Here is a 22,338-nt window from a genome sequence, read left to right as displayed (position 1 = left end):
AAAAATTTTTTCTAAAAAAGTATGAAACCAAGCCTCCATAAGGTAGAGGTAATCAGACGATAATTTATCTACTCATTAAGGGGGAAAAACTTAAACACTCATCAGAGGAAAATAACCAAATCTAGATATCTGTACTATAGCATTCAAAATGGCCAATATAAACCAGGTGACGCACACTTGTAATCCCCGCGCTTGGGAGGCGGAGACAGGAGGATCGCGCAGGTTCGAAGCCAGCCTTGCTGGCTTAAGAGACCCTGTTTCCAAATTTTAAAAAAAATATGAAAATAGGCCTGGGAGTGTAGTCCAGAGGTAGAAGGGTTTCCAGGAACCCCAGTACCACCAAAACAATAATGATAATAATAATAATGATAATAAAAATAATAATAATAATAATGAACAAAATGGCCACTAAAATTTCAAAGAAATAGCAAAGTTTGTCCTAAAGTCAAAAGAAAAAGTAAGCCTAAATGACTTATGAAGGTTGATCCATTAAAATAGTTACTAAAATGACCAGATCTAGGAATTTACAGGTAAACTATTTTTAATTAATTGATTTATATATATGAATATGTATATATGAATATATATATTTGTAGTATTAGGGATTGAACTCAGAGGCATTCTACCTCCAAGCTACACCCCTAACCCTATTTTTAATTCTTTATTTTGAAACAAGGTCTCACTAAGTTGCCTCATGAAGTGTCTGAGGCTAGTCAAGAACCCGCAGTCCTCCTGTCTCAGCCTCCCAAGTACTGGGATTGCAGGAGTGCACCACCACACCCGGTAATAAAATTATTAACCTGTTATAAATATACTTAAGGATATAAGAAAGGTAAGTAGTAAGTGATAAGTAGATAGTTGGAGCGACCTCTATAGAGAAAGAAATTATACAAAGAGAGCCAAATGACATTCAGAAACTGAAGGGTGTTATATCTAAAATGAAAAGTTTACTGAATGGGCTTAGCAGAACACTGGGAACAGTAGAAGAAAGGATCAGTGAACTTGAAGATGGATGACCAGAAATTATTCAATCTAAAAAGTAGAACAGAAAAAACACTGAGATTGGATGTCAGCAAAAGTGGTGAAGTGAGGTCCTGTGAAAATCATCTTTTCTGCTGGGCGTGGTGGCGCACGCTTGTAATCCCCGCGCTTGGGAGGCTGAGACAGGAGGATCGCGCAGGTTCAAAGCCAGCCTCCACTACTTAGTGAGGCTCTCAGCAACTTAGTGAGACCCTGTTTCCAAATAAAGTATAAAAAAAATAGGTCAAGGAGTAGAGCCCAGAGGTAGAAAAGCCCCTGGGTTCCACCTTCAGTACCACACACACACACACACACACACAATCATCTTTTCCATGAAAGCAGTGAGAACACTAGCAAAAATTTAAATTAAAAAATTAAAAGAATAAGCTGGGCGGGGTAGTGCATGCTTGTAATCCCAATACTTGGGAGGCTGAGACAGGAGGATCACAGATTTTGAGGCCAGTCTCAGCTACTTAGACCCTTCACTACTTAGTGAGACCCTGTTTCAAAACTAAAGAATGATAAAAAAAAAAAAAATAGGGCTAGAAGTGTAGCTTGGAGGTAGTGTTGGGGTCTGCTCAACTGCCAGACAGAACTTCTGATGAAGACGCTACATGTAGCTGATTCATCGGAAGTTTTGTCAGGCGGTTGTGAAGATGTCAACGCGCTTGGCGCTACATGTAGCTAATTCATCGGAGGTTCTGTCTGGCAGTTGAGCAGACCCCAACAGGTAGAATGCCCCTGGTTGGTTTCCATTCTCAGTATTGCAAAAATTTTAAAAATCAAAAAATAAATAAATAAAATAAAACAAAAAGAACCAACTTGGTGATATCTCTGAAAATTAACCAGTGGTTTTCTGTAATCCAAGTAGCATTTGTTCAAGAAAAATGCTAAGTCTTGGTAAAAACAGTAAGCATTGATAGTTTAATTTAGCTTACTCTCAAAAACCAGCAGCCTGCAGTCATGGTGAAAACCAGCAGCCTGGCGTCTGCTAGTGGAGAAGAGTAGGGTTAAGATTCTTTCAGAGCCCCTTTCCTACAGAGATGCCACCATTGTACCTGCCTGCTGGCTGCCAGGGAAACTGCATTCCCAAGCCTCTTTTTTGACCTGTAGCGGAGCTCAGCCAGTGCGTGCAGCCTTTTTGCAGATGCGTTTGCAAAAACGGAAGCAATTGCTTAACATCACAGCAGCTTAGGACAGTGAGTAACTGCTGAGGCAAAAAGTTAACCAGAAACCTTAAAAGAAAGAGCCAGGGGGGTTGAAATGTTCCTAGAGAACTCTGAAAAGCATTGCTGTATTCTTGAGAATCTAGACTGCTATTCACTTGTGCAGAGATGTGTGCAATTCCGAAGGTTATGTACATACCCCAGAAGATCCAATAATGCCCTAAGCTCTCTTCTCTGACTAACCTGGAGGCTCTGTACAAATATACGGGGAGAGCGAAGACAGCGAAGTGTGAACTATCGCCTGGCTCACTATTGAAGGTGTGCCAGCACATGCGCACAGAAACCATTTGCAAACCCAGGGAGACTTGTTGGTTTCAGGTACTTAAGGGTATCTCCTCCTCCTCCTCCTCCTCCTCTTCTTCTTCTTTCCTCCTCCTCCTCTTCTTCCTCCCTCCTCCTCCTCTTCATCCTTCCTTCCCTCCTCCTCCTCCTCTTCTTCTTCTTCTTCTTCTCTCCTCCTCCTCCTCCTCCTCCTCCTCCTCCTCCTCCTCCTCCTCCTCCTCCTCCTTCGATTGAACCCAGGGGTATTCTACCTCTGAGCTACACTCCCAGTACTATTTTTTTATTCTTTTTTGAAACAGGTTGCAAAGGGCCTCCCTAAGTAGCCAATGCTGTCCACAAACTGCGATCCTCCTGTTTCAGCCTCCCAAATGTTGGGATTACAAGGTGAGTCACTAGTTAGTTATCACTAACTGATAACTGACTGACTAACACCACTAGTTAGTTATCAGTTAGTGATGACTAACTGATAACTAAGCTAACCGATCAGAGACGTCAATAGCCACATGTGACAATGAATGCAAGCTTTACCAAATTCATTTATAAAAGTCATTAAGCATATAGATCAGTAGAATAGAACTGAGTCCAGAAGTAAACTCATGCATCTGTAGCCACTGATTTCCACAAGGGTGCTAAGACAGCTCAGTGGGAGAATGACTGATCTTTTCAACAACTGCAAATAAAATGAAATAATCTCAGGTAAAATAGCAATAAAATGACATAAGTTACTTCGGAATATTTTTAACCCAAATATGTAAAATAGGAAATACTAGAAACAAAATATCGCAGTGAGAAGTTAATGAAGACTTATATAATTGGAGATATATACTTATAAATTGGAAGAACCAATGTTATTAATATATTCTTTCCAAATTGACATGTAGATTTATCAAAATCTTAATAAAATCCTAACATGCTTGCATATGCGTCTAGAAACTGATAAATTAGTTCTAAAATTAATGTGGAAATGCAAAGGATCTAGAGTTGCCTGAAAAATCATTATGTTGAAGAAGAAATAGTCGGAGGTCACATACTACCTGAGTGAAAGACTTATTTCAAAATTGTAGTAATTAAGGCCTTGAGGTAGTGGCAGAAGGATAGATGGATAGATGAATGAATAGGTCATATTCATATCCATAGGCATATATCTTTTAAAAACTCATCATCCCTGAGCTTAAAATAGGTCCCTTTTAATGTAAATTATACCTTAATAGAGTTGATTTTTTGAAAGATTACTGACAGTAGCTGTTGAACAGGATGTTACATTGCCAATAATACTTTAAGATGCTACAACTCCTTTGGAAAGTTTTTGTTGTTGTTGTTAGTTTCTTTAAAGTTAAATAACATCTATGTCTGAGAAATTTTATTTTTTAGTATTTACTTAAGAAAAATGAAAATGTATGTTTATAGAGAGACAGAAAAAAGAAGGACTTGTATAAGAATGTTTCTAGTGGCTTTATTTATCATAGCCCACAATTGGAGACAACTAAAATGTTCAACAACAGGAGAATTGATAAACAACTTGTCGACCAGATGTGGCTCACTCCTGTAATCCCAGTACTTAGGAGGCTGAAACAGGAGGATCACAGGTTTCAGGCTAGCCTTTGGTACCTTAGCAAGACCCTGTTTCAAAATCAAAAATAAAAGAGGGCTGGGGGTATATCTCAGAGATAGAACACCTCTGGGTTTAATCCCTAGTACTACAAAAATAAATAAAAATAAGTAAGCATATGGTCATACAGTGGAATGATACTCTTCAATCAGAAAGAATGAACGACTGATTACAAAACAACATAATTTAAATGTTTCAGTCAGTATTTCCACCAATGTGATCCCAAACCCCTGACACACCCATACAAGATGGAGGAAGAAAAACTTATTTGTGTATGTGCCTGGAGATTTTTTTAGTCCATATAAATACATAGTACATTTTTTACTTGCCATCAATCATGTCAATCAGGAACTGGGGCTGCAGGTCCTTAGGGCATGATGACAGGGAGAAGAGAGACAGAAAAAGGTCAGAGGGCATTGGCACCAGATGATGCGGCTGAGTGGGGCTGGGAGACAGACCACACACACACACACACACACACACACACACACACACACACGCTGAACTCTTCCATGCTCCAGTATATAGAACTATATAGTATACATTATACCTGGCGATGCCCACAAGGACCCGCCTCTGAATATGACTGCCTTCGGAGCATGAGGTTCCAGGAGACATTTCACATTGAAGCTATATAACTCTGAACTTTAAAAATTATGAGAAGTAGCAGTCAGACACACAAGAATGCATCACATAGGACTGCATTTATGTGACATTGAAGAACAGACAAAACTAAGCTGTAATGCTAGATATTCAGTGTGGACTGCCTCAGAGGACGGGCCTTGAATGGAAGAGGGAAAAGGTAACATTCGGAGTGGTGCGTAAGTTTTGTGTCTCGATCCAGGTTGTGATTGCGTGAGCTTTTCCTTATATGTAACTTTTACCTCAAGCACACATGCACGCGAGTGACCTGGCAGCAATCAGGTAAGCGCCGTTGTGAGTTAATTGATGGTACTTAGATTCATATGAGGGCCAAGAGAAAAGGCAGAAGGATGGCACTGGTTGAGAAGGGTAATTTGTTTATAGAAAAATGACAGCATATTGTATATAAGAACAATTTATTTTACTTGAAACTCTGTATGGTGTAAGAATGCAGAGCAAAGACCAACCAAATAAGGTTCAAATCCTGTTCTGCCATTTACTAGCTCTATGATCTTATTAAGCAATAAAATATTACATTTATTTCTCTATGTCACTTTTTAAATTTTACATAAAGCAATTTGAGATTGCAACCAAATGAAAAACCACATGGCAAATGCTTAGAGTACCTGGCCCATAGAAAGTATTCATGTATTATTTCCTGCTACGTTTGTTATATTTATTTTTTATTTTCTCCTCTATCTCCTAATTGTTATTAATCACAAAGGGCTGGAAGGTACATACAATGCATTTACTTTTTCATACTCTAGCACCCTCATTTGTGCTTTTTCTTCTACTTAGAGCTCTCAAAAATCACTTTTTCCCCCTTTTCCCTGACTAGTAACTTGCTTGTTGTGAGACCATTCAGCCACTCCTCCAGTTAGCTTTCTCTGGCTACAAACTCAGCCTCTTTCCTTTGTGCCCTCAGCATGCTCTTTCACTTTCATGGATAAATAGTCAAGCTGGCCGGGCATGGTGGCGCACGCTTGTAACCCCAGCATTTGGGAGGCTGAGACAGGAGGATCACGGTTCATGGACAGCCTCAGCTACTTAGTGAGGCCTTCGCAACTCAGTGAGACCCTGTTTCAAAAACATAAAGAATAAGAAATAGGGCTGTGGTGTAGTTCAGAGGTAGAATGCCCCTGGGTTCCATCCCCTGTACTGCAAAAAAAACCCCAAACAAACAAAAATACAAAAAAAAAAAATCTTAGGTTTCTTTCTTTCTCTCTTTCATTCTTTCTCTCTTTCTTCCTTTCTCTCTCTCTCTCTTTCTTTTTTTTTTGTGGTGCTGGGAATTGAACCCAAGGGCATTCTACCTCCAAGCTATACCCCCAGCCCTATTTTTTATTCTTTCTTTCTTTATTTATTTATTGGTACTAGGGATGGAACCCATAGGCCTTCTACCTCCAGGCTATACTCCCAGACCTATTTTATATTTTATTTGGAAACAGGGTCTCGCTGAGTTGCTGAGAGCCTCACTAAGTAGCTGAGGCTGGCTTTGAACCTGTGCGATCCTCCTGTCTCAGCCTCCCAAGCGCGGGGATTGCAAGCATGCGCCACCACACCCAGCTCATTCTTTATTTTGAAACAGGGTCTCAGTAAGTTGTGAAGGGCCTCACTAAGTAGCTGAGACTGGCCACGAACCTACAATCACTGTCAGCCTCTCAGGTACTGGGATTACAAGCATGCACCACTGCGCTCAGCTGTCTTAGGGCTTTCACCACTGTTTGTTTTGTATATAATAGGCTTTGTGAGGTCAAATGACGTCTCTTATTTTTGGGGGGATTAAATCTTTGTCCGGTCCAGGATAGTACTCAATTCATCCTTGAGTGAATACACAAATAGCTTGGAACTTTCCTATTACATGTTTCTGGTTTGTTTGTTTTTGTGGTGCTAGAGGAACTAAACCCAGAGGAACTAACCTCTGAGCTACATCCCCCAACCCTGTTTATCTTTTATTTTGAGACAGGGTCTGTCTCACTAAGTTGCTGAGGCTGGCCTCAACCTTGTGATCCTCCTACCTCAGCCTCCCATGTCGCTGGCATCAGGTATACTATCACACCTGTCTGTATATTTCTGTTCAAAAGAAATGTATTTAAATAATGGTCACTCGTGTTTTATCAACTTTGACTTTCAGATTCTCCTTTTTGGGATTGTCCTGCTTCCAATTCGTGCCTTACTGGTTGGATTACTTTTATTATTGTCATGGCCATTTGCCTTAATTGCCACACTGTTTACTCCTGAAAAGTTGACCCACCCAATAGCTGAGTGGAGGAGGTAAGAAATAAATTATGTCCAAATACTAGGCAAATCAAAAGCATAAAAAAAGTTTCTCACAGTTTAATCGGTGATAAGTAGTCAATGTTAACAACTTCTGAAATAAAAATGGTCTTAACTTATGTAAAATTTCTGTATAGACATACTCTGGTAGTCTTCTGTTAAAGTTGTAAATTTCACAGTGTTAAAAGCTTTTGTTTTCTGAGTGTCAAAAAACAATTTACCTCTGGTTCTAAAAGGTATCCAGTTACGATGCCTCAAACCATCGCAGCTACTAAGCAGTTTGCTTTCCTTTGCCTTTTCTGTTCTTTTTCATTTGCTTTTGTCTCTCTGCAGTAATATCTTTCTACACTGATATAATTAAGTCGATCAATTATATTTGTATTGATTACTTTAACGATTATCATTAATAACAGTTTACATCAGTATAGCCTACCTTTTTGAATGTTAACACTGAGGCAGAAGGGAGCTGCTTCTAATGTATTATCAAATTCCAAGGGTAGCTACTGGTAGAAGTTTATCCCTATTGGGCAGAACTAAATTGCTGCCATCTGTATGTCTTGTAAGTGGGATTTCTTAACGTGGACTTCACGGATGTCACATAGATTCCAAATCTATAGATTTGTTTTGGGACACTAAGGAATTCTCTGAAATTGTGCACAGTTTTTTCTTTTTCCATACACAATGATATGTCCCGTTCATCCAAATATCAAATGTGGTTATATCCCCCAAAATTTTTTGTGGAGGAATACTGTTCCAGAAAGTTTTTTTTTTTTTTTTTTTTTTTTTTTTTTTGTGGGTTTGGGGATGGAACCCAGGGGCATTTGACCTCTGAGCTACACCCGCTGCCCTATTTTTTTATTCCTTATTTTTTTGAAACAGAGTCTCACTAAGTTGCAGAGGACCTCACTAAGTAGCTGAGGCTGTCCACGAACCGTGATCCTCTGGTCTCAGCCTCCCGAATGCTGGGATTACAAGCGTGCGCCACCACGCCCGGCTCCAGAAAGTTTTTAATAATATGAAGTTTTCTCTTTAGGTCTTGTTATAGTGAACAGCTGTTAATATCAAAAACAAAGTTGGTTCGAAGTAGAAACGAATCCAGTGTTGGTGACGTTCCAGTGAAGCCTCGGTCCTTACAAATTATATTTCTTTGTTTTATAACTTGAGGCTGTGTAGTATAAAGTGATACTTCAAGGGCTGGTTTTCATGGTTCTCCAATTTCTTTTAGGTTATCTCTTTGGTGTATGTTGTTAGTGGTTTAGGAAAACCTGAAGTGACAGGAGGAATGGCCCGAGAATTCAGAAAACAAATATAGTAAATGTTAGAAGAAAAAGTTTTACCTTTGTCAGTTAAACCAGTATATCTTTCTCCTCTCAGACAGGTAACATTGAAGTTATTCTGTAGACCAGACATAAAAACATGTTTAAAATATTTGAATAAAAATGCTTAATGGCTCTGAATATGGCATATTTCTAAAGGTAGTTGAAGTTTTATGAAAGGTTTTCTGTGTCTAATTTCTTGCTGAGAAAAAAAGTCACAGAAACTTCCTGAGAGGTTAGTTTATAATAGTTTCTTATGGTATTATTATAGAAATATTGAGGGAAGTAAATAGGAAGGCTATATTTTAAAGCTCCCCTTCGGTATTTTCTAGGTGATATACAATAAGCCCTCCAAATCTGTGGGTTCAACATTCACAGATTCAACCAACTGTGGGTCAAGGGTATTTTAAAAATACATCTATCCTAAACATGTACAGACATTTTTCTTAAGATTACCCCAGCCAATGCAGTGTGCCACCTATTTATATCGCATTTTCATTGTATTAGATATTATGTTATCTAGAGATTATTTAAATTTTACGTTAAATGCAAATAGTACATTGTGTTATATAAGGCACTTGAGCATTTGAGGATTTTGTTATCCCTGGGGGTTCCTGAAACCATCTGCCCACAGAGACCAGTGGATGACACTCTACATATTTTATTTTTCTTTTTATGAAAAATCGTGTTTTCGTTCACATACTGAGATAGCCACCCTGTATTTGTACTTGCTAGGAGTCTGTTTTGTTTCCCTAACTCATTGAACTTATCAAGTCAGAGACTTTATCTTTCTTATCTTGAATATTCAGCACTGTCCCAGGCACTGTTTTAATGCATGAGCTAATCTTTAAAGAAATAAACAGATTTCTGGAATGGCTTAAGTACATCTCTGTTCCATGGAAGTGAAATGACAAATTAACTTGTGAAGATTGTGTGTGTGTGTGTGTGTGTGTGTGTGTGTGTGTGTGTGTGTGTGTGTAAATGCACCCGAGCACTAAGGATCAAACCCAGGGCCTTGCACATGCTGGGCCCGAGGGCCATGTGCGTACTGCCGTGCTGTACCACTGAGCTGCATCCCCAGCCCCCACTTCTGTAGATTTTTGATGATGTGTGAGAGCTATAGTAATACAGATAAGATTTACTTCCAAATTTTATTTCTCAAATGATTCTGAGGACAGTTTCAGTGTGAGGGTTCTAAAGTGGGGAGGTGCATCAACACGGATTCCTCAGATGACGACTTTGAAGGCTTCTGTGCTGAGATCTCATTTTTACCATTTTTTTTTTTTTGAGTCATAAAATATTGGAACCATTTACTAGCCATTTATCCTTGGTCAAAATACCTTTCTGTATCTTGTGTGCTTCTGTTTTCTCATCTGTAAAATGGGGAAAATAATAAAACAATACCTACTTCAAAGATTAGGCTAAGGATGTTGATAGCTAGAAAGCCTTTAGAAGAGTGCGGGGCACCTAGCAGAAAGAGCTCCATCCATGTGTTAGCTATTACGCTTTCGCTTGTATTATTTTTCTTTAAGAGACTTTTGTTTCTTCTTTTTCATTGGTCTACTATAGTTATACATAATAGTCATCATTTTTGTTTATTTGTACGTACACATACATAAATTATTCAAGACCTAATACTTTAAAATGAGATTCTCTGGCTTGTTTTGTATTTCTTATTGTATTTTAGAGTAAAGCCCCGCTGCCCGCTTCAAGCACCAAAGCTAATTATGTCTTTTGTCTATGTCTTTTCAAAGGAAAGTATCTCAGAAGGTTTTGAAGTTTATTGGTCATGCAGTATTCTTTTCAATGGGATTTACAGTTTCTGTGAAAGGAAAGATTGCAACTCCCTTGGAAGCACCAATTTTTGTTGTGGCCCCTCATTCGACATTCTTTGATGGAGTGGCCTGTGTCGTAGCTGGGTTACCTTCTCTAGTATCCAGGAAAGAAAATGCACAGGTCCCGCTGATTGGCAGTAAGTACCAGTTAGGTTAACAGATGGAATATTTTCATGCGTATACTTTGCACTAATCATATATTGTTTCTTCATAAACTTTTTAAAAACTTTGAGATATTTGAAGCGTATTGCATTTCAGTATGTATTTCAAGTGCATCTTTATTGTAATAAGATACTCTCTAAGTTGGGTGTGGTGGTAAACACTTATAACCCCAGTACTTGGGAGGCTGAGATAGAAGGTTCTAGGTTCTTGGCCAGCCTCAATTACTTTGTGAGGACCTGTTTCAAAAATAAAGAATAAAAAGTCAGGCTGGGAGTATAGCTTGGAGGTAGAATGCTTCTGGGTTCATTCTCCAGCACCACAAAAATAAATAAATAAATAAATAAATAAATAAATAAATAATAAATATTATATTATATAGAAGAATTAATTTATGAAGAAGTGTTGAACTTCCTTATCTGTAACCTCATCCTTCTATTTTAAACTTTTGTATATCACTACACTGTCATATCCTTTTTTTTTTTTTTTTTTTTTTTGGCAGGTCTGGGGATGGAACCCAGGGGAATCTGACCTCTGAGCTACTATACCCCCTGCCCTATTTTTTTTTTTTTTTTTATTCTTTATTTTGAAACCGGGTCTCACTGAGTTGCAGAGGGCCTCACTAAGTAGCTGAGGCTGTCCGCCAACTGAGATCCTCCGGTCTCAGCCTCCCGAATGCTGGGATGACAAGCACGCGCCACCACGCCCGGCTTATATCTTTCTATTCTTACATATAGCCAGGACGAGAAGACCAGTTTTCAAATGCTAAACATACTTTATTTTTTATTTATTCATTTTTTTAGAGAGATTACTTAGCCACAGGTTAAACACGGGTTTCATGCTCTTGTTATGAATTACTCTTCAGAGTATTAGACTGATAAATGTACCACGTCTTTCTTCCTAGCTCTGTTTTCTTCATTATTGGCCTCAGCATCTCCCCAAGGGACCTATGCGAAACTCTTTGAAAATTATGATGTGGAACAATAAGTCCTTCCTGCCATAAAAAATAATGAAGCAAGTGAAGTGTTTTCCCCGCCACATGCTTCAGTCGCTCCCTGAGGAATCTGTCTCTAAGTAACTGCTCCTGGGTGCCCCACGGTGATCGCGAGCACCCCGTGCAGAGATCGGGTGTTTAAGTAGCCCGATGTTGTTCTGGGGCTCTGCAGGCACAATAGTCCTTCCGGCAGCCTCGTCATTCAGCCGAGATACTCTTATTTTTTTTCTTCAGTGTAACTACCAGGCTTTGTATCATATGTTTTTCTTTTTCCTGCAAAGTTGTGTAGCAACTCTTCTTAAATTGAGGCTGCTTTCGTATGTGGTAGGAAGTTATTTAGGAAACGTTCTGAAAATTATAGTGAACTGAGTTATAATTGCCTCTTACCTTTGTGTACTATGAATTCATATATTCAATTTTCAGTCTATTCCTAAAATCAAGTAAGATAATGACACGGTATCTTCCAAAGGTTTAATGTTAGTTGACAAAAAAGATCAGTAGGGATTAAATTGCATTTGCTTCATTTCATCTTGATAGCTTGGGCAGGTTACTTCTGCAAAATCAGTGGAATATTTTTAGATAGAAATATCCATTTCTTCTTTAAAAATTAGAAACTAAGTTTTAGTAAATTTGGAGTAATTTTTAAAATCATTCCCCTTGATTTTCTGTCATTTTAATTTCTCATAAAATTTGCTTTAGGATTTACCTAGCATTACTGCTATGGTGGTTTTAGCCGAAGAATGACTTGGTTGTGTTTTTTTTTTTGTTCATTGTAAAGGACTGTTCCGGGCCATGCAGCCAGTGTTGGTGTCCCGGGTAGATCCGGATTCCCGAAAGAACACAATAAATGAAATAATAAGGCGGGCAAGATCAGGAGGGGAATGGCCCCAGGTAAGGCGACCTAGATGGTCGCTTAAATATATTGTGAGTTTGTTATCTGTAGATGTCTTCACTGGGATGCACACCCAGCAATGTCTGTGAACACCTATACTAGGTATCTTTAGCATAATGGGTGGAGAATAAGCCAGTGACTATTAAGATGTTCCGTGAAATACTCCGTGAACTTAAAAGTATCATTCTTTTTTATTTGTCAGACCCTTGCATCCCATTTTTATTTTCTATCATAAAAAGTGATTCTTTTCCTCTGACTCTATTATTGAATAATATGGATAAATCATGTAATTTAGTAGATAAAGTTTAATTATCTTCAACGGTATATTGGGTTCACTGAAAAGATGATTAAGATCTTTACTCCTTTCTGAAGTGTATTTAGGTAGGGCATTTCAGTGCAGAGGCCGTATCAAAATTACATAAAAAACTGTGTGCTTTTACCACCCATCACCCTTCTCCCCGGAATTACCGTTCAAGGAGGGCAGTACTTATTACACAAGAAACCAAAGATGATTCTAGTTAGTATTCCACTGCCTGTGCCCAGATGAAAGCAAGCGATCTTGAGCAAACTAATGGTGCTGTAGGGTCTGTCCACCCACGATGACACGGAGACATTAAAGTCCCAGGAGAGGTGTGGCCGGCCAGGAGGCTTTAGAAACCACGGGATGTGAGGCATGGTTTTAAAATGGTTGGGGAAAGGTGGCATTTGGAATAAGGGTTTGACTTTTCTCTCTGGATCCGGGAAATATAGCTAGTTAATAGGTGGGAGGTTAAAAAAGAGGTCGATTTCACCTCATTTTGGTCATCTTAAGAAGAACTTTCTCTCTGTTCGAAGGTAGGATGCTCTGACTTGGAATCCTTTTCTAGAATTTTCAGGCTTTGGCTGATCAGCCACTTGGGGGGGATGTTGTAGAAAGAATTTAAGCCTTAGAGTTGCTAGGTGACTTTTAATGCCCCTTCCTGCTCTGGATTTATGATTCACTCTATATCCACTTACTGTTAATAATGTAACTTTGAATTTTCAAGGAATAGAACATTTGCTATTGAATCTGATTATTAGAATTATACCTGTTCGTGATTGTTACTTTACAAGTAATCTGTAGTTGTAGCAGTTTAGCCCAATAATGTTTTCCTTTTCTAATTATTATAAAATACCCATCACTAACTGCTACGAGTACATATATTTTATTTTTATTTTATGTACTTAGCATTTTACTTATGGTTAAACTTTAAAAACTTCAGAAAACCAAGCTACTATCTTATTTAGTAAAGGGAGAAACTAATCATTCTTTGTATTTTTTACATGGACAGCATAAAGGAAGTGCAATAAAAGCTAAAACATGTCAAAAAAGAAATCATATAACATATTCCAACTAATTCTAGTAAGCATAAAGCACATTGTAATCATATCCTCCTTTATCCTCAAATTGTCCCTCAACTATATGTTGCTTGAGATAATGTCATTGAGTGGGTAAACTGAAACATATTAAAAGCTTATTTCCTTAAGGATGTATAACAGCAGAAAAAAGAATTTAATATAGTGTACCTAATATATACTTTGACCATGACTTACATCGCTCTATATTTTTTATAAAATGTATTCACCATTAACAAAAAATGTAGTATATTTATAAGTTAAGTATAGTCTCAAGTCAAAGCCTAAATCTATTTTTTTTTTTTTTTGTGGTACCTGGGGTGGCACCTAGGGACTTCTCTACCTCTGGGCTACACTCCCAGACCTATTTTGTATTTTGTTTGGAAACAGGGTCTCACCAAGTTGCCGAGAGCCTCACTAAGTAGCTGAGGCTGGCTTTGAACCTGTGCGATCCTCCTGCCTCAGCATCCCAAGCGCTGGGATTACAAGCATGCGCCACCACGCCTGGCCTAAATCTATTTTTGAATCATCGTAATGGACAGACGGTATTGTACAGAAAATGTGAATGATCTGATTCCAGTTTTTATTAGAATTTATTAGTATTTATTAGAATTAGGTGTTAGCTTTTTATCTTACTCTTGTTTTATAAGCATTAGCAGCTGTTTGTGAAGTCAGAGGAAAGTGAGTAAAGAAGTAATCTATTAATTAGATTGAAATATTAAATCTATTCCTTTTCTCCCAAGATACTAGTTTTCCCAGAAGGTACTTGTACTAATCGTTCCTGTTTGATTACTTTTAAACCAGGTGAGATAAATTAAATTATGTATTATAACAAAGTAGTATGGAAACTTTTTCAAATGCTTAGATAGTAATAAACAAAATAACTTCCAGTACTCTAAGCATTTTCTCTTTTCTGATAAAAAGTTTTAACATGATTCCACAGAACTTACTTCAGTCCCTACATCCATATATTGGCGTGTGTGTGTGTGAGTGCGCGCGCGCGTGTGTGTGTGTGTGTGCGCGTGTGTGTGTGTGCGCGCGTGTGTGTGTGTGTGTGTACACATGTGTGCGTGTGCTTGTGAGCAAAGACCACTGACTTCTTTTCCTCCAAGGAACTTTGAGCAGATATTTGGGGTCCTGTATCATGAAATAGAAAACCTTTTTCATTGTGATTTATAATTTCTTCAATGCTTTCTAAGGTTCACTTCTTTTTTAAGATTAGAAGACAGTCTTGAATGTGGCTTTCACTGTAACTTGTAACACTTTAAAATGTTTTTGTTTGGCTGCTAGAATGCTCAGTACCAAAGTTCTGACTCACTTCCATCAAGTAGGGCAGTTTTTGCTTCAGTCATTTGGTTTTATCTAGATATTCTTATTTTCTCTTTGTCTCCAATTTGTCATTTCTGGTTTTTTTTTTTTTTTTGTGGTACTGGGGTTCCTGGAAGCCCTTCTATCTCCGGGCTACACTCCCAGACCTATTTTTACATTTTTATTTGGAAACAGGGTCTCCTAAGCCAGCGCGCGCAGCTAGCTTCGAACCTGCGCGATCCTCCTGTCTCTGCCTCCCAAGCGTGGGGATTACAAGCGTGCGCCACCACGCCCGGCAAATTTCTAGTTTTTTTTTAATCTTATTGAATAATGGATGATTGGGAAATGGAAAGCAGTAGATATGTGTATATATATATATATAATCAATATCTGTCATCAATATATCTATCATCAATATATCTATCATATATATATATATATATATATATATATATATATGCCTGAAGCATAGCACTTAGTATTTTGCTTAAAAATTCTTAATTTTAAAAATTTCTAATTTTTAATTTTAAAAATTTTGGTAAACACTAGGAATTAACCAACATATAGCAGATAGTTTCTGTTATGTATACTCTTAAACTATCAGTATATGTGTACTGTTTAGAATTGTTTTTCTTATTGTAAAACTTTTATGCATAAAATAATCCATGTGATTAAATTTTAATGTGGTTGTAGGAGCCTTCATTCCAGGAGTTCCAGTGCAGCCAGTCCTCCTCAGATACCCAAACAAGCTGGTAAGCACAGTGTTTTACTATGGGAAGTGTTTCAGGTAGCCCAACAAGCATGCATTTTCCAGGATGCCTTTTTTAATAGTTGAATAAGGGTCCGAGTAGGTAAATGGTGGAAGAAGATTGGCAGATTCATTCTGATTGCCACATCTAGCTTCAAAAATGCTGCATCAGATGCACGGCTCACGCCTATAGTCTCAGTTCTCGGAGAATGAGGGAGGAGGATGGCAGGTTTGAGGCCAGAGTATAGTGACTTAGCAAGATCCTGTTTTAAAATAAAAAGAGCTGGGAGTGTAGAGCTCCCGGTGTTCAGTCCCTTTTACCACCCACACACAATTGCAAGATAGGCACATATTTGTTGATACCAGTATTAAATATTGTTTTGTTATTAAGTTTCAGGAAGACAATTCTTAGCCTCTCTTCTGTTGGTAATGCCGTAAGTCTCAGATTTAGGGTATTATGAGTCTTCGTAGTAGACATCTGTAATTATAATTAAGCTTACAAGAACTTTTCCTGATTCAGCAATCATTATTGCCAGAGAAGGATTAAATTAGCAGGATAAATTTGGGAGAAACTGGATCTTTAACTACTGGCTTGGTACTTACTAACCAAGTAGCTTTATTAAGTACCAAAGAACTTGGTATCCTATGTAAAGTCTACAGTTAGTTCAGGAAGAAGCAGTCTCTTCTGTAGCAGTGGGGTACATCATTGACCTCTAGATATAGATTATACCACCGTTTTCCCAATAAAGACTCTTGAAGGGAGGTTTTGGTTCTGAGAGGACTCTTTCCTAGAGAATTTATATAAAAAGATGAGGAGAAATTGTTAGTTATCTATACTACTTAAAAGTTCTATATCAGTTCAAGTGGCTGGTTTCTCAACCTTGGGCATTTATGGCTAAAACAAAATCTATCAGATTTTTACACGTTGTACTTTTGCCTACAAGTTTGAATTTATTGTGTATTCAAATCCTTTCACTATATTACTACTTTAATTTTTCTTCCGCACAACCCTCTCTTTTACTGAGAATCAGTATATTTTGTTTTTATAAGCAAATTAGTTTTCCAGATGTGTTCATTTTTCGAGAAAAATAGCTGTGCCTATACAATAATTTAAAAAAAATCAGAACAAGTTGTGCCATAAAAAGATAGTAACATAGGAAGGTGAATCATTGCTATGTAGACATATGATCCCAAAGCTCATAGATTAGTTCACCGTTCTTTAATAATAGTACACCTATTTTACTTTACAACGCGTTGCTTTAATTTTATGAAAAAATACATGTATGCTAATATTAAAATATGGCCTTTGTTTTATTTGCTATTTCCCCTCCGGTTTAACAGTTTAAATACTCTTGTTTTTGTAGGATACTGTGACCTGGACATGGCAAGGGTATACATTGTAAGTCCCTTATGTTTATGAAAGTTAATATACACATTTTATTTTAGTAAAGAAAAGGGAAGATAATTTAATTATTTTTAAAACAAAAACTTTGCTTTTATAAAAATAAATATTTCTCTATCTTAAATCTTGTAAACGATGCCATTTTAGAGAGCATCATTGGCTTGCCTATTAACAAATCCCTGCTGTCTCCCAAGTGGAGAATTCTAGTCACCTGTCATGTTCAAATGGTCCACAAGTTCTTGTTTTCTCATTTGCATCACACTTAGCTCTGATTTTGTACTTTCATTCCCATTGTAGACTTAGCATTATTCAGTGTCTCTGTCCATACTTTGCTACAATGATTTCAGTTCAGGTCAAATTAGTTACGTAACCTGAAATAATTATGACGTATTTGATTTAAGTGGAAAAACTAGCTATCATGATTTCAGTTCTGGTTTTGGATTTTAAAAGAACATGGATCAGCAGTTTCTGCAAGCATTTAAGAGAGGAATATAGTTTCACTGTTAAATTGAAGTGAAAAAGACCTCTTTAAAAAAAATCAGAGCGATCATATAAAGTTAAACTTTCTTTCAAGATCTCTTGTTTAGTTCTGCTTATAAAAGTCTGAGCCTTTTTTCAGTTTTGGTGAGACCCATATGACAAACTTGGGTTTGGGAACTTTCCCCAGGGGCTTGCCCAGTTTTGATACCCAGACCTCAAATAACATTGTTAATGCATAGGTGGCAACCACATGGAAATATTTAAAAGGGAATCATTATTTCCCTTCAAGTATGCTGGACTTTATTACCTTTTATAAATTCCAACAAACTTCTGAAACTATGAAATTATGCAGAAATTACTACATAATTTTTCCATTTTTGTATGTGTGTATAATTTCTTTGAAATAATAAGCTTATTATTTGTTTACTTATTTTTTTATTTGGTGCATTGTAATTTAATGTGATACTGGGGTGGAGAGTGTCAGAATAACATATGTACACAGCTCTTAGTGCCCTCCCTACCAAGGTACCCCCCTTGCCCTCACCTGTTGAGAGGAATTGGTAATTCCTATCAATTTTTGAGATTGGGATTGGTATTAGTAATTTTGTATGCATTCATATAATTATTTCTACTATTATGTTCTTTGTTCCCCCACTCCGCTAATCCCCCTCAGTCATTCCCCTGAAGTCTCTGTTCATCTGTCTGATATTACCCTTACTTCTGAATATCTCTCTAGCTTTCTCATATAACTATGCATCTACTTTTTGTGTGTGTGTGTGTGTTTTCTATTTTCTTTTTATGTGGATCTACTTCCCCTTCCCCTCTCCCAGCAATGAGTGTCCAGGTTAACCATGCTACATTCATACTTTTACACGTATTTGAATGTAGCTCCTCCATTATTCAACCTCAGCCTTCTTCCTCTCCTACCCTTCCATTTCAGCTTTGCTGAGCTTTCCCCTCCACTAACTGGAGTCCCTCTGGTATTCCTAATAGTCCCTAGTTTGGGCATATTAGAGAAAACATATGTCCCTTCTCTTTCTGAGCTTGGCTGATCTCTCTTAACATTATGTTCTCCAGGTCTTTCCATCTTCTTGCTAATGACCTGATTTTGTTCGTCTTTATAGCTGAGTAGAATTCCATTGTGTGTATTTCCCATAATTCTGCAATTCATTCTTCTGTTGATGGAGACCTAGGTTGGTTCCATATTTTGGCTATTATGAATTGTGCTGCTATGAACATGGGTATGCATATGTTACTGTAGTTCTCTGATTTCGTTATCTTTGGAAAAATACCCAGGAGTGGTAGAGCTGGATCATATGGTGGATCCATTCCCAATTTCCTAAGGAATCTCCACAATGATCTCCATAGTGGCTGAACTAGTTTGCACTCCCACCAACAGTATAAGAGTTCTTTATGCTTTCCACTCTGATTGGAATCTCAGAATAGTTTTGATTTGCATCTCCCTAATGGCTAATGATGTTGAACATCTTTTCATGTATCTATTGGCCATTTTTATCTCTTTTTCTGTGAAGTGTCTATTCAATTCAGTTGCCTATTTCTTGATTGGATTATTTGTTTTGCTAGTGTAGAGTCTTTTGAGATCTTTGTATATTCTGAATATTAGCCCTCTATTAGAGTGGTGGCTGATAAAGATCTCCCATTTTGTAGGCTTTCTCTTTAGGTTCTTGATGGTTTCCTTTGATGAGCAGAAACTTTTTAGTTTGATGCCATCCAACTTGTTAATCCTTGTTTTAATTTCCCATGCTTTGGATGTCTTGTTGAGAATGTTACTGCCTGTGCCTATATGTTGGAGTATTGAGTCTGTGCCCTCCTCTATTAAATTCACAGTCTCTGGTCTAATTTCTAAGTCTTTGATCCATCTCACGTTGATTCCTGTGCATGATGAGAGGTAAGGATTTAGTTCCATCTTTCTACAAATGGATAGCTAGTTCTCCCAGCACCATTTGTTGAAAAATTTGTCTTTTCTCCAGTGTATGAGTTTGACCCCTTTGTCAAAGATCAATTGACTATAGGTGTGTGGGTTTGTTTCTGTATCTTGTATTCTGTTCCACTGGTCTGTTTTCCTATTGTTGTGCCAATACCATGCTGTTTTTACTACTATTGCTCTGTAGTGTAATTTGAAGCCAGGGATTGTGATACCTCCTGCATGGTTCTTATTGCTGAGGATTGCTTTGGCTATTCTGGGTCTTTTCTCTCTCCATATAAGATCCATAACTGATTTTTCTAGGTCTATGGAGAATGTCATTGGTATTTTTGATAAGAATTGCATTGCATCTGTAGATCACGTTTGGCAGAATGGCCATTTTAGTGATATTTATTCTGCCTATTCATGAGCAAGGGAGATCTTTCCATCTTCCAAGATCTTTTTCAATTTCTTTCTTTAAAGTTTTATAGTTTTCAGTGTAGAGGTCTTTTATGTCTTTGGTTAGGTTTATTCCTAGGTATTTCATTGGTTTTAAGGTTATAGTGAATGAAATTGTGTGTGTGTGTGTGTGTGTGTGTGTGTGTGTGTGTGTGCATTGTGAATTCATTGTTGGCATATAGAAAAGCATCTGATTTCTTTAGATTGATTTTGTATACTACAACTTTGCCGAATTGGTTAAACAGCTTCAGTAGTCTTTTGGTTGAGTTCTTTGGGTCTTTTAGATAAAGAATCATGTCATCTGCAAACAACAATAGTTGTAATCCCTCTCTTTCTATTTGAATTCTTTTGATTTCTTTCTCTTATTGCTGTGGCAAGAGTCTCGAGGACTATATTGAAAAGTTAGTTTTAATTAATTTTCTAAATTAGCTTTTTCAGTTGCCCTTGCTCCAGAGTGCTATTCTATGTGCAGATTCTAAGAAAGATATTTAATGCCAAACATCTATCATAAGAAAGAAGAGAGTCAGTGAATAAGCTTAAGGGCCTTGAAATTCATCATTAAGTTTTTTATTTTAAATATTTTTTTAAAAATGTCGGCACTTAGTGCTTTAAATTCTCCTAAGACAACTTTCAAAGTGTTCCAGAGGCCGGGCGTGGTGGCGCACGCTTGTAATCCCCACACTTGGGAGGCAGAGACAGGAGGATCGCGCAGGTTCGAAGCCAGCCGCGCGCGCTGGCTTAGGAGACCCTGTTTCCAAATAAAAATGTAAAAATAGGTCTGGGAGTGTAGCCCGGAGGTAGAAGGGCTTCCAGGAACCCCAGTACCACCAAAAAAAAAAAAAAAAAGTGTCCCAGAGATTTTCATATATTGTGTCTCCATTTTCATTTGATTCTAGAATTTAAAAAAATTTCTTCCCTTATTTCTTCCGATTAATTCTCATTTAAGAGCATATTGTTCAATCTCCACGCATTGATGTAATTTCTCTTTATCTTCTTGCTGTTGATTTCGAATTTCAGACCATTATAATCTGAGAAGATGCAAGGTATATATCCATTTTTAAAAAATTTACTAATATTCACTTTGTGGCCTAGAATATGATCTGTTTTGTAGAAGGTTCCATGAGCAGATGAGAAGAATGTGAATTCAGCTGTTGCGTGAAATATTCTCTAAATATATATTAGATCAATTTGGCTTATAGTATTACTTAGGTTTGTAGAGTATTGATCTTCTATCTGGTTGATCTAACGTTGATAATGGTGTTTTGACGTTTCCAGTTATTATATTATTGTATTTGGGGGCTTGGATTTTAATAGTGTTTGTTTTTATGTAAGTAGGTACATTGATGTTTAGGCCATAAATGCTTGTTATCATTATGGTTTTTTGTTGGATTATTCTCTTTATCAATAAGAGGTGACCGTTTTTATGTCTTCTGATAAGTTTTGACTTAAAATCTGCTTTATTTAGTATGAGAGCAACTACTCCTGCTTGCTCTCGGTTTTCACTTGAATGGAGTGGAGTCTCTTTTTTCATTCTTTCACCTTGTACTGTTTTATATCTTTGCCTGTTTCCTGCAGACAACATTGACTTGGATTTTGATTTTTACTTGACTTAGCCAGTCTATTCTTTTAACTGGAGTTGAGACCATTTACATTGTTATTGTAGGAGATGTTTGCTATTTCCTGACATTTTGAATTTTGTCTTCTTGTAAAATCAATTTATTTATTTATTTTTTTATGGTACTGGGTATGGAACCCAGGTGCCTTCTACCTCTGAGCTACACCTCCAGACCTATTTTATATTTTATTTGGAAACAGGGTCTCACTAAGTTGCAGAGAGCCTCACTAAGCTGCTGAGGCTGGCTTCAAACTTGTGATCCTCCTGTCTCAGCCTCCCAAGTACTGGGATTACAAGCGTGTGCCACCATTCCTGGCTTTTAGAATCAATTTAAGTTCTCATTTGTTTAGTTGCTCTTCTCACAGAGTTTGACCCTTTTCTAGATATATATTTTTATTTCTTATTTATGTATTATTTCCTTAAGCAATTTCTGTAAGTGCCAGCTTTAGTAGTCATGAATTATTTTAGCCTTTGCTTCTTGAAAGATTCTTCATTCTCCATTGAAAGATAACTTAGCTGGCCATAACAGTCTTGGTTGTAGGTTTTTTTGTTTTTTGTTTTTTGATAATGTGATTCCAAGCTCTCCTGGCTTTTGGAATTTGGGCTGAGAAATCGGTAGTAATCCAAATTCGTTTGCCTCTAAGTGTTACCTGACTTTTAGCTCTTGCTGAATTTAAGATTTTCTCCTTGATCGCCATGTCAGTCATTGCAATTATAATGTGGCTTGCAGAAGATCTTTAATTTTATATATTTGGGGTTCTGAATGTTTCTGGTAT

The 22,338-nt window shown here is 37.4% G+C and overlaps 1 protein-coding gene across 1 annotated transcript in view; it reads left to right on the top strand.

Moving 5' to 3' along the window:
* LPCAT2 (lysophosphatidylcholine acyltransferase 2) overlaps positions 1–22,338 on the top strand; it is a gene marked incomplete at both ends in the record, with an annotated part of 79,064 nt that overhangs the window by 4,047 nt on the left and 52,679 nt on the right. The window contains 6 exons of the mRNA XM_080703530.1: positions 6,914–7,053; positions 10,127–10,344; positions 12,139–12,251; positions 14,370–14,430; positions 15,628–15,686; positions 17,047–17,081. Coding sequence (XP_080559656.1) covers positions 6,914–7,053; positions 10,127–10,344; positions 12,139–12,251; positions 14,370–14,430; positions 15,628–15,686; positions 17,047–17,081 — 626 coding nt within the window. The remainder of the gene's footprint in view (positions 1–6,913; positions 7,054–10,126; positions 10,345–12,138; positions 12,252–14,369; positions 14,431–15,627; positions 15,687–17,046; positions 17,082–22,338) is intronic.

The sequence above is a fragment of the Muscardinus avellanarius genome (genome assembly GCF_963383645.1).
Source record: "Muscardinus avellanarius genome assembly, chromosome: 10".
NCBI classification, from domain to species: Eukaryota; Metazoa; Chordata; class Mammalia; order Rodentia; family Gliridae; genus Muscardinus; species Muscardinus avellanarius.
The sequence above is the reverse complement of the archived record's forward strand: the minus strand, read 5'-3'. Positions and strand labels throughout refer to the sequence as shown.